General features: G+C 40.2%; 1 protein-coding gene across 1 annotated transcript; it reads left to right on the forward strand.

Annotated features, from left to right (window-relative positions):
- The first annotated feature begins 7,585 nt into the window (after positions 1–7,585).
- Positions 7,586–11,497, forward strand: LOC110778289 (uncharacterized). Its single transcript, XM_021982862.2, has 2 exons — positions 7,586–8,320; positions 11,441–11,497. The coding sequence occupies exons 1-2, from the start codon at positions 7,586–7,588 to the stop codon at positions 11,495–11,497; spliced, it is 792 nt and encodes a 263-aa protein (XP_021838554.2).
- Positions 11,498–12,305: the final 808 nt, after the last annotated feature.

A 12,305-nucleotide genomic window follows, 5' to 3' on the forward strand; every position in this document is an offset into this window, starting at 1 on the left:
TCAATTTTTAAGTTTGGAACTTAAGGCTCTTACTATGTTGGTTAGATTTTAAGTGAACTAAAATCCTTAATCATGCAACATAATCAAGCTTTTGATCTCATGCATTTTAAGACATATTTAAAAGCAATAAATAACTTAAAACATGCATAAGATAAATGTGATCTAGTATGGCCCGACTTCATCTTGAAGCTTTAACTTCAAAGTCCGTCTTGAAAATCTCCGTGGGAGGCACCATTTTCTTCAAATAGGATAAGCTATAATTAAAACTAATTACAACTATTTGATGGTACGCAGACCATATTTGAATCGAAAAACAACTTTGGTACTTTAGACCAATTACATTCAAATTAATGGTACGCAGACCATATTTTCTATCCTATTTGGGCCATACTAGTCACTTCATAACCTACAAAACAGTACATATACAATATATACCATTCACCCATTCATTATCATGAATGGCCCACATAGCTGGTTAGTAAAACACATTATGCATCACATAAACATTTGCAGCAATTAATCAAGGGCACCAATAATCTACAAATTATTCAGTCCTTATTAATTCTAATCAAGTTGTTTTAACCTTAAGGATTTGTAGACCTAATCAAGAGTTTATGACTAAAAAGGGCTCCCACTTAAACCAATAAATTCATATGCTTTACTAATTTTAAACATAAAAATGTATTTCTAGTCTAACCGGAAACATACAAATTTAATTAAAATTTAAAGCTCATATAAATTTATAATTGAATCCAAAAAGTTTAATTTAATTTCAGTCGTATTTAAATTAATTCATGAATTTAATTTTAGTAAAATAATTAGAATAAATAAAATTTATTATAATTACAATATTCAAAATTAAAATCCAAGAAAATAATTTAAATTATTAATTTTAAAATTAATTAAAATTACGTAAACTGAAAATTTCAAATTAAAATTTCAAAACGATCTAATCGCAACGCAATAATCCCACACAACGCACGCCCATGGGCCACACGCACACAGCCATCGCTGGCCATGTGCGCGCAGCCCATGCGCTGCGTCGCATCGCTGCTGCTCATCATCGCAAGGCATCACGCGAGCTGGTGCTCGCTGCGCGCGCCAGCGCTCGACGCAACAAGCATGCTGCCGCAGCCCATCGCAGGGCGCAGTGCTCGTCGCACGTCGCAACAAGCAAGCTGCTTGCCATTGCTGGGCGCAGCGCTTGTCGCACGTCGCAACAAGCACGTTGCACGCCATCGCTGGGCGCAGCGCTTGTCGCACGTCGCAACAAGCACGCTGCACGCCATCGCTGGGCGCAGCGCTTGTCGCACGCACAATAGCGCTCGCTGCGCGCGAGCGATCGATGCTGGACGTAGCACTCGTGGCACGCGAGCTTGCGCTCGCTGCGCGCGAGGCTCCGCACGCTTGCGCGAGGCAGTGCGCGCTGTGGCGCAGCTCGCTTGCTGCCCACACGCGACTGCTCGTGCCTTGCTCTCGCCCTTGCCCATTCGCCCATTGCACACAGCCCACGACACAAGGCAGGGCTGCTGCCTTGTGCTCGTGCACCATGGCCTTGCTCATTGCATTCGTACCGCATGGGCGACGAGCTCCCTTGCTCGTCGTCACATGCCCGCACTATACAACACCCCTTAAGGGTAACACGTAGCGTCCATTGCTTTGTGCGTGCAAGTTATATGAGCGAATCGCATAAAATTTTAAAATTTTTTATTCAAAATTAATGACAAATTAATAAATAATATTAATTTCATAATTTTAGGGCGAAAAATCGAAAATTTATTATTCAATTGATTTCCGATTAACATGGATTCAAGTCTAGGTCATAAAAATTTAAAATTTAACATAAATTTACAATTTTTATGGTGGTTTTTAATCATAGGTATCTAATTAAATTATAATTAATTATGAAAATCAAATTAATTCTAAATTATTCCAATTTTCAACAAATTAATCATAATTACAAATTAGATTGCATAATTAACAAGGCTAGGCATTCAAACTTGTTAAACATATACTGTAGGTCAATCAAAAATTCAAGATTTATCAACAAGAATCGCAAATATTTAATTTAACATCTTAAATTTACGAAATTTTGCATTCGGAAAACTAAAACCTCCGAAAAGTCATAGTTAGGCTTCGAATTTGGGAATTCTGGGTTCGGCCGAAAAAATATTTTTTGTGAAAATTTTAGACTGCCTTTTACATGCGGAATTGACACAAAAATCACTCGATTTGGATGAGTAACGAAGAAACTGCCGAAAAACTGCGTACGTATAATTAAATAAACGCAATTTGCAATTAATTAACAATTACGAAAATTAATCACCCCTTTTAATTCTTGCAAATTTGTAATATTTAACCATGTTCATGCAATTTAGATTATGAAAATAATAAGAGGCTCGTGATACCACTGTTAGGTTATGATACATATGACAATTCATAAATCATGCGGAAAAACCATAAAGCCAGGAAAACATATTATTTACACATAATCATTTAGCATAGTTTAGATGCATACTCTTTGTTGCGTGCCTTCCCTAGCTGCGCCCGAACCGAACAAGAACAAGTCTTTAGGACTCCAAGTGTCGTCCCTCCGTAGATAGTCCACAGCACGTCCGGATCCGCCTTAAGCTTGACCAACTAGGATCGCCCTTAAGGTACTTAGAATTTTCGGCACATATAGGCAATTGTATGACTGAATTTTTGCTCTCAAAAATCACTTTGAATACTTGAATTCTCTATACAAAATAATGACCCTAGGCCTTTATTTATAGAGGTATGGAAAGGGAATCGTAATCCTATTAGGATACGAATTAATTAAACTAGAATCCTAATAGAATTCTTACTTAATTAATTTATCCTTTTAGGTTTAGGAATTTAATCATATGTCGAAACCTGATTGCTTTAGGATTCGTATAGCACACAAACACACACGCACGCACAGCAGCCCACGAGGGGCGCCATGCGTGCGCGCGCAGCCCGCGAGCTCGCAGCCCACTGCCACAAGCCCACACGCTGCCGCAGCCTTGGCGCGCTGGGCCTGCCTTGCGGTGGGCCTGGCGCAGCCTTGGCTGGTGCGTTTGTGGCGCGCTGGCTTGCTGGGCGATGGCCCGGCTTCGTGCCGGGCCTTCGTCTGGCAGGCCTCGTCCGATGCTAATTCGTACGATACGCTTCCGATTAATTTCCCGATTCCGGAATTCATTTCCGATACGAACAATATTTAATATTTCCGATTCCGGAATTAATTTCCGTTTCGAACAAATATTTAATATTTCCGTTTCCGGAATTATTTTCCGATTCTGATAATATTTCCGATTCTGACAATATTTCCGTTTCCGGCAATATTTCCGATTCCGGCAATATTTTCCATTTCAGATAATATTTTCCGATACGTACCATGTTTCCGTTTCCGGCAAAATCTACGACTTGGATAATATTTATATTTCCGATACGATCCATATTTCCGTTTCCGGCAATATCATCGTTTCCTGAGCATTCATTTCTTGCCTGTGACGATCTCAGCTCCCACTGAAACCAAGATCCGTCAATTCCGAATATCCATAGATGGAGTATTTAATGCCATTAAATACTTGATCCGTTTACGTACTATTTGTGTGACCCTACGGGTTCAGTCAAGAGTAAGCTGTGGATTAATATCATTAATTCCACTTGAACTGAAGCGGCCTCTAGCTAGGCATTCAGCTCACTTGATCTCACTGAATTATTAACTTGTTAATTAATACTGAACCGCATTTATTAGACTTAACATAGAATGCATACTTGGACCAAGGGCATTATTTCCTTCATAAATAATTTAAAGCATGCATAAGATATAAATGTGATCTAGTATGGCCCGACTTCACCTTGAAGCTTCAACTTCTAACTCCGTCTTGAAAATTGATTGGAAACTCCGTCTTGAATTTCACCATGGGAGGCGCCATTTTCTTCAAATAGGGTAAGCTATAATTGAAACTAATTACAGCTATTTGATGTTACGCAGGCCATATTTAAAATAAAACTTTGGTGCATTAGACCAATTTTACATTCAAATTAATGGTACGCAGACCATATTTTCTATCCTATTGGGCCATACTAGTCACTTTCCATAACCTGCAAAACAGTTCATTTACAATATACCATTCACCCATTCATTTATCAATGAATGGCCCACATAGCAAGTTAGTAGAACATATTATGCATCACATAAACATTTGCAGAAAATAATTAAGGGTTCCAATAATCTACAAATTATTATTCAACCTTATTAGTTCTAACCGAGTTGTTTTAACCTTAAAGGAATGTAGACCTAATCAAGATTTTAATGACTAAAAGCTCCCACTAAAACCAAGACATTTACATGCTTTACAAATTTTAAACATAAAATTGTATTTCCTAGTCCAACCGGAAACTTACAAGTTTAATTAAAATTTAAAGCTCATATATTTTATTTTCAATTGATTAAAATTAATTAATTTAAATTTTATCAAGGTTTTAATTTTAGTAAAATAATTAGTATAAATAAATTTATAATAATTAAATTAATCAAAATTAAATTCCGAGAAAAAATTAAATTACGAATTTAAATTTAATTAAAATCGTTCTCAACCAAAAATTAAATAAAACGACCCTTACGTACTAAGGCAAGGCTTTAGGCCGAAGCCCAAGCCTCGCCCAAGCACAACACAGTCGCAACGCCATGGGCCGCTTGCACGAAGCAACGCCCAGGCCTGCGTTGATTGGCCAAGTGATGCCCATCGCTGCGCACAACCTCGAGTTGTGCTTGCTGCTCGCCGCTCGCTGATGGCTGCCAGCGCTGGGCCTTGGCATGCGCAGCGCATGCGAGCTCCCTTGCTCGTATGCTGCTGCCTTGCCTCGTGCCTGGCGCTACGTTGCATCGATGCCCTTTGTTGCTCGACCATTCACACGGCACATCCTTGCCTGTCGCGCATGCCTCGTTGCTCGTTGCCTTGTACCGCATGGGCGACGAGCTCCCTTGCTCGTCGTCGCATGCCCGCACAATGCAACACCCCTTAAGGGTAACACTAATTAACTTCCATTGCTTCGTGCGTGCAACATTGGTGATCGGTTTTATAAAAATTAATAATTTTTATATTTTAATTTAATTGACGAATTAAAAAATCATATTAATTTCATTAAATTTAGGAAAAAATCAAAAAATTATTATTCAAATTAATTTCCGATAATATTTATTTTCAGGGATTCAAATCTAGGTAATAAAATTTTAAAAATTTTCAATTTTAACAAAATTTATGGTGGTTTTTAATCATAGGATCCTAATTAAATTTCTAATTAATTATGAAAATCAAAACAAATTCTAAATAATTCGAATTTCAACAAATTAATTACAATTACAAATTAGGTTGTATAGTTAACAAGATTAGGCTTTAAACTTGTTAAACATATACAGTAGGTCAATCATAGATTCAAGATTTACATACAAGATTCGCAAATATTTATTTTAACATCATACAAATTGATGTGGCCTAGAGAGTGCCACTTGGTTGTAATATGAAAGCCCAGAAAGAAGGCCCAAAGGCCCACCAGCAGGAATACCACGAATCATCTCACATACACATCCAGGTCCAAGATCCATCAGTAGGTCACGAGACCCATTTGCTCAGGAAGATCCTGACCCGCTATACTCTAAAAAGCCCAAACGCTTAAGAGGCCCACCTGGCCTAAATCAAGTCGCCAATATAACGGACACGTGTCCCGATCCTGCAAAGCATCCAATCATGCAGCTATGAGGGATCAATTTCCAAGAAACCCTAGCACCATAAATAGTGCAGATCCCTAGGTAAAAGGGAAATCAATTCATTCCCACCTACCTTAAACTATCTTTGCTCTGACTTCTCTCTAAAATTACTTCTCTCTCTAGCCAATACTTACTTAAGCATCGGAGGGAATATTCCTACGGGAATATTCTTGTTTTGCAGGTTGCCAGAAGTTCGTGCCAGCTCATACTTGATACCTCCGAGGAACGCGTGACAGGTCATCACCGTAAAAGATCCCACAACATTTGGCGCCATCTGTGGGGAGGTATAGTATCATGGCCGAACCGCAGTCTGAAGGAGAGTATAATGGTGAAGGAGAAGAGAGACGGTCTCGTGAAAGGAGTCAACGTCAAATGGAAGAAGCCAATCGAATCGCAAATGCAGGAAACACACCACGTCGGGTACAGGAAGCTGAGGTGGTCGTAGAGGAAGAACCAATCCTGGAAGCATCTCCGCCGGGCGCCACCTAAGCCCCAGCGTCCGAGATGCCATGCTGGATGAGAATTTGAACTTGCCAGTCTCAGTGGGATCGCTGCGTGAGATCTTAGCAGGATTCCAATAGCAAATGAATAAAACCTTTCGACAACAGATGAGTACCACATTGCAGGATGAAATTCGAAAAAACATGCTAATCTACAGTACTGAAAGGACGGCCCCGCAGACGCCCCACAGTCTAGGCGTCAATCGGATAAACCGAATGCCACTTAGACCCAATGTATGGAGAGCAGCCGGGGAATCAGCCCTGTGCCTGAGTGCTCGGAGATTGACCGCGGCCTTCAAGCCTTTCTGCCTCGGAGGGACCAAGCCACGTGACCACCATCCAGGGGAAATCCACCGGCCATCTTACGGCCCTCCTCGAGGCGTCAAGAATACTATGAAACTGAATCTGAACTATCAGACACTGGGTCCACCCCTGTAATGAAAGATCCGCCATTTTACCCCTCTGCTCGAGGACAGACCCAGATGACGCCTAACAGGGTAAGCCTGCGTCCCCGCCTGCTCTCCAGCCACCGTAAAACAACTTACCACATCCAACAAGGGTTTAATAATCTGACGCTAAGGCACATGAGTACTCATTTCTCCGAGGATATCATGAACGCCCCGAAAGAGCCCAAGGTAAAAACTCCTACCATTGAAGCCTATGACGGTACCACCGATCCAGATATGCACCTAGCTGCATACCGTCACCACATGTATGTTCAAGGAACCAATGGAGCCACTTGGTGCAAATACTTCCCTGCCACTCTTAAAGGGGTAGCGTCCAAATGGTTTGAGCGACTGCCCCCAGGGTCAATTGCCTCTTTCAACGAGCTGCAAACCCTGTTCTCCACCAGGTTCATGGCACACAAGGAAGAAAGGAAAACGAGTATGCACTTGGGGCGAATTCAACAAGGAAAAGATGAATCACTAAGAAGATATGTGAAACGTTTCAACCTAGAGGCCGGGCAGATCCGAGACTTACCCGACGACGTCTCCTTCGATAATTTTATCAGGGGATTGAAAAAAGGATCCTTCAAGTTTGACCTAGTCAAGAAGAGTGTGCGGACTATGGCCGAAGTTTTGGATGAGGCTGAAGCATTTATCCATGCAACAGAAATATGCAGCGCGTCAAAAGATGGAAGGACTGGAGAAGCAACAGATTCCTCAGGGAAGAAAGACAAAATAGAAAGAAAGCCCCACGAGTAAATGGTACGTGGGCTCTTTCGAAAGAGAATGATACCAATTCTCCTGGGCACAAGAGAGAACGTCCACAAGAAAGAGAATATTTCGAGTACAACACAAATCTCCTCATGATACTGAAAGACGTCGGAACCAGGTTCGACCTTGAACGACCTTTTCCCATGAAGTCTCCTGCTGAGAGTCGAGACCCTAAGTTGTATTGCCAGTTCCATGAAGATATAGGGCATGACACCAAGAACTGTAGAAGCCTGAAGAGAGCTCTAGACGGCCTAGCCTCCAAAGGACACCTCAAGAACTACTTACAGAGAAATGCTAACGGCTTTGGAAAGAACCAGTACAAAAAGAACAAGTCACCCGTCTCACCTACAGAGGGAAACCACAGCGAAGGGGGATTTGTAGCCGTCATATCTGGGGGACCAGCTGCTGGAAGACCCACCATGAGGGGGCAGAAAGACTATGCTCGCCGCCTAGGGCAGGTAATGTTGTCAGGGAAGTTACCTGTGGACCCATTCCCACGGATCGAGATATGTGAGTCGGATGGTGGACGAGTAGCCACTCCGCATGGTGATCATCTTGTGGTCGAGTTCAAAATCTCTAATATGAGGGTGAAGCGCATCCTGATAGACACTGGGAGCTCGTCTGACATAATGAGCATGGAATGCCTCAGCCGCCTAGAACACGACCCCAAAACCATAAAGAGCATACACTATCCCATCATTGGTTTTGGAGGAAGCATTATACACCCCGTAGGCGTCATCACCTTGCCGGTTCGGATTGGGGATAGAAAATATGGACGGAAGATGGAAGTGAACTTCTTAATTGTCAAGGACTTGACAACATACAATGTCATCTTGGGACGACCCACCCTGAACAAGATTAAAGCAGTGGTCGTCACCCATCTCATGCTCTTGAAGTTTGTATGTGATGATGGGGCGATAGGGACTATACATGGAGACCAACACCAAGCAAGATACTATTACCTCACAACCCTCAACCCGTCAGCATGGAAGAAAGATGTAACACCCTAATAATTCCTTGCTTTTATAAAACCATTTTCCAACTTAAAATAAAGGAATTACAAAAGCATTACCGCCACCGTGATAACGGTTAAGGCTATTACCAGAATTACGCAGCGGAAATTAATGTCAACTAACTTTTAAAAACATAATTAATGTAATATTGAGGCCTCCTACAATTTGGAACCATAACGGCCCAAAAACCAAAGTATAAATAGTTCAAACATTTCAAACATAATTAAAGTATAATTAAATAGTTCAAAATACGAAAGCATGCAACTCTCTCGATAATCGCAAGCCACATGATTTTGATCAACCAACCTGCTATATTATTCTACTCCCCATCAATGCAAGTGCAAATGATAGATCATCATAGGGTCATTAAGGAAAAGGCCATGACCAAGACACACAAAGCACGTAGTCAGCAAAAGCTGAGTACTTACACGAATAGAGTGAATGAAACTAAAACATGCATCACTCACTAAGTACTAACCAACATGCAAAAGCCATATAAAATAAACAATCAATCATGAATACAAGACTCGACTCTTGACACACAATTTAATTAGAATAAGCTTCGAACGGGCCAAAAGAAAGTTCCATAAAGGAAAAGGTGATGGGAGCCAACCATACACCAAATAATAAATAATAAAATCGGGCCATACCGACGGAATTCCTGCGCATAATATAAATGAAACAACGTCTTGTATCATTAGTAGAAGTACGAGCTTTCCGGCAAGACTCCCCCCATTGTTCATACTCAAGGTATATACGTTCCAAGAGTTTTGAAGCTTGTTCTGGTTGCACTTTACGTTTATCAATATTTTATTAAAGGTGAATTCAAGACTCGACAATGTACACATATACAATTAACAAACGACAACCAAAACAATCTTATTTTAATGCTTTAGGACTTGTGATCAACCAAACACGACTCTTGTGAAATTACTACCATGTTCCTCCTCACCAAAGTGAGATTCCACATCATGCCCATTAACATGAGGGTTGTGCCCTTGCACGACAAATCCTAATTCATTTCATATAATATTCCCAACTGAACCCTACATGTGCGGTGGCTTACGTGAGCGAACCCTTCACATGTGGTAAGAATAAATAGTACAACGTGGTACGAATAATTGGCTCAAAAGTATGCTAGACATCCCGTACAATAGCATAACAATAAATAATTCACCCCTTGCATGTGAAACAAACCATACATGCGTAAATATTGAACAACATGATTGACAATGAAATTCATACTCACAATAGTCCCAACATGCTTGTTCAACCAATAAATCAATAATTCCAATATAATAATCCACATGATCGTTCACCAAGACAAATATGAATCCACCAAGTTCACATAATATAATTCACATCAATAACAATCATGTAATGTCCCTTGACAAATAATGTGGCCGCCCTAGACTTGTACGTACCTGGAATACCTAAGTACGGGGGCCACTGTGCGAATCACAACTTACTAGAAATCAACTCCTATAAACACAATGGAGAAACTTAATTATTATCCATGTTTACTAAATTTCCAGCAACTATTTAAGATTCTAAAGCCTTTGAATTAATTAGAACTTAACCATTCATGAATAAAATAATAGTCTCGTTTGGAACGATTAAAACCCTAGCATGAAATTAATTTATTTTCATGCATAAACCATTAAAAATCGACGTTTTAAGTCTTTATAATATTCTGAAAAATATAATTTATTATCATAATTAAATTCATCATCTAATTATGCTAATCAATCGCCCATAAGGCTTAGATTAAAACTCTAATCATAGTTTGTAATTAAGCCATTAAAACTAATAAAAATTGAAGCTTTAATATATATTTCAAATCTGAAAATTATAATATTTCAATCCAAAACATTCTTCAATAATTCAAACATACAAATCCTCAAAATTCGGTGTTCATAACCGATCCCAGCATTTTAATTAAACAAAACCAATAATATTAATATAATTTAAAATACGGAATTGAAATAGAATAGGCAAGGAAGAAGAGAATTATACCAATCCGGCCTATAGCACGGAACAACCACGAATTAATTGTGATTGGGCGAAAGAATTGAATGAACGAACAAGAACACACACACATACACACACCGCATCACTCGTGTGCGTGTGTGCAGCAACAAAGGGACGCAGGCAGGGGCACAACGAGCGACAGCGCAGCGCTGCGGGACACGAGGGGCGAGGGCGCTGTGCGCGCAGCAAGAGAGAGACGAGGGCAGGGGGGGTGTGTGTGTGGCTGGGCGAGTAGCAGCGCACCAGCAACAACAACACAACAGCACGGCGTGCTGGCTGGGCGGGCTGCGAGCAAGAGAGTGGGCGAGAGTGTGGGCGAGAGAAAAAGGAGTAAATTACTGCAGCAGAATTTTAGAACGCTCATAACGTTTAATCTACAACTCGGAATCGATCGATTCTTGGGGCAAAGTTCAAGAACTTTTCGAGATCTACAACTTTTAAGAAGAAACCTTTTTCTGAAAACGAACGGAAGTAGGAGAAAAACGGCCAAACATAAGTTCGACGAAAGCAAGAAGAATTTAGGGTTAGGGTTTTACTTTTAGGTTTAATGAATAATAGGGAGCGATTTTGAGGGTGAACACCTATATTTATAGGCTTAGGAAACTCAAAGATGGGTTAGGCTTTAGGATTCCCTTACGGGCTTCATAAAACATAAGCTGGGCTTGCTTTAATTTGTTTGGACTTGAACTTGGAATTGAATTGGGCTAGATTCATTTAAAATCGTTTTACTTTTGAAATCCAATTAAATTCCCAACTTGAAATAATAAATTCGTTTTGTAATTAATTAAAATAATAAATATTCTAATTAATTAAAAATACATTTAAATAATATTTAAATGCTAAATAAATTCTAAAAATCATAAAATGCTTTATAAATATAATAGAATATATTTATATATACAGAAAAATACGAGGTATTACAAAAGATTTGGCCGAAGCCAGAAGCAAGAGAAAGCATGAGGAAGAACTGCCTGCCCCCAACAAAAAAGAACCACCCAAGATAGAACCAGTCAGGATAGAAAAAAGTGGCTAAAATAGAATGTCATTAGGATAACTTATGTAACCTGAGCCTACTAAACGGCCTAACAATCGTGCTAGAGCCCACAAAACGGCCTGTAAATGCCTGCCTACAAAGCGGCGAATTTAGTTTTGCTACTTAGTAAAATGATAATGATAATATTTTTCTATCTGATGAACACATGGCTCAATAACGCCACTCAAAAACGCTAAGGGGAGGAGAACTCCCACATTAAACGAGCCCTAAGCGGCGGCGTCACTAGTGACTAAATAAATGACGGCCTGAAAAGTGGCCTGTACTAACAAAGACGTAAAAAGCGCAAAGTAAGACTCAACAAGAGCAAACGCTCAATATGACACCTTCTCCTTGGAAGGCGTCTCAGAAAGACTAATCGGTTGACGGCCTGAGAAGTGGCCTAGATTAGCGCCCCAAATTAGGTTGATCACCTAAAACACTGGGGTAACCGTCCACCAATGGACCAAAAAGAGAGTTCCTAAGAAATCAGTAATAAACTGAAATGGAATAAAAAAACAAGTGCACAGGAGGCACAAAATATTCATACATGCGCACAAGGCGCAACAAACCCAAATAAATAAATGCCAAAAGGCATCAAAGTTATTACAAGCGCCCACGACGCCATCCAAACCAATTAAACAAAGACCATCTATGAATGAGGAGCGGTAGAGCTCCCGTCTTGAACATCCTGGCCTTCAGGGGAATTCACTTCCTCCTCCTCCACGTCCTCATCTT

Source organism: Spinacia oleracea, chromosome 1, assembly GCF_020520425.1.
Source record: "Spinacia oleracea cultivar Varoflay chromosome 1, BTI_SOV_V1, whole genome shotgun sequence".
Classification (NCBI taxonomy): Eukaryota; Viridiplantae; Streptophyta; class Magnoliopsida; order Caryophyllales; family Amaranthaceae; genus Spinacia; species Spinacia oleracea.

Coding starts and splice junctions, on each gene's coding strand:
- LOC110778289 (XM_021982862.2), top strand. CDS start 7,586: ATGATACTGAAAGACGTCGGAACCAGGTTCGACCTTGAACGACCTTTT. Junction 8,321..11,440: donor AGGACTTGACAACATACAAT/GTCATCTTGGGA, acceptor TTATATATACAG/AAAAATACGAGGTATTACAA.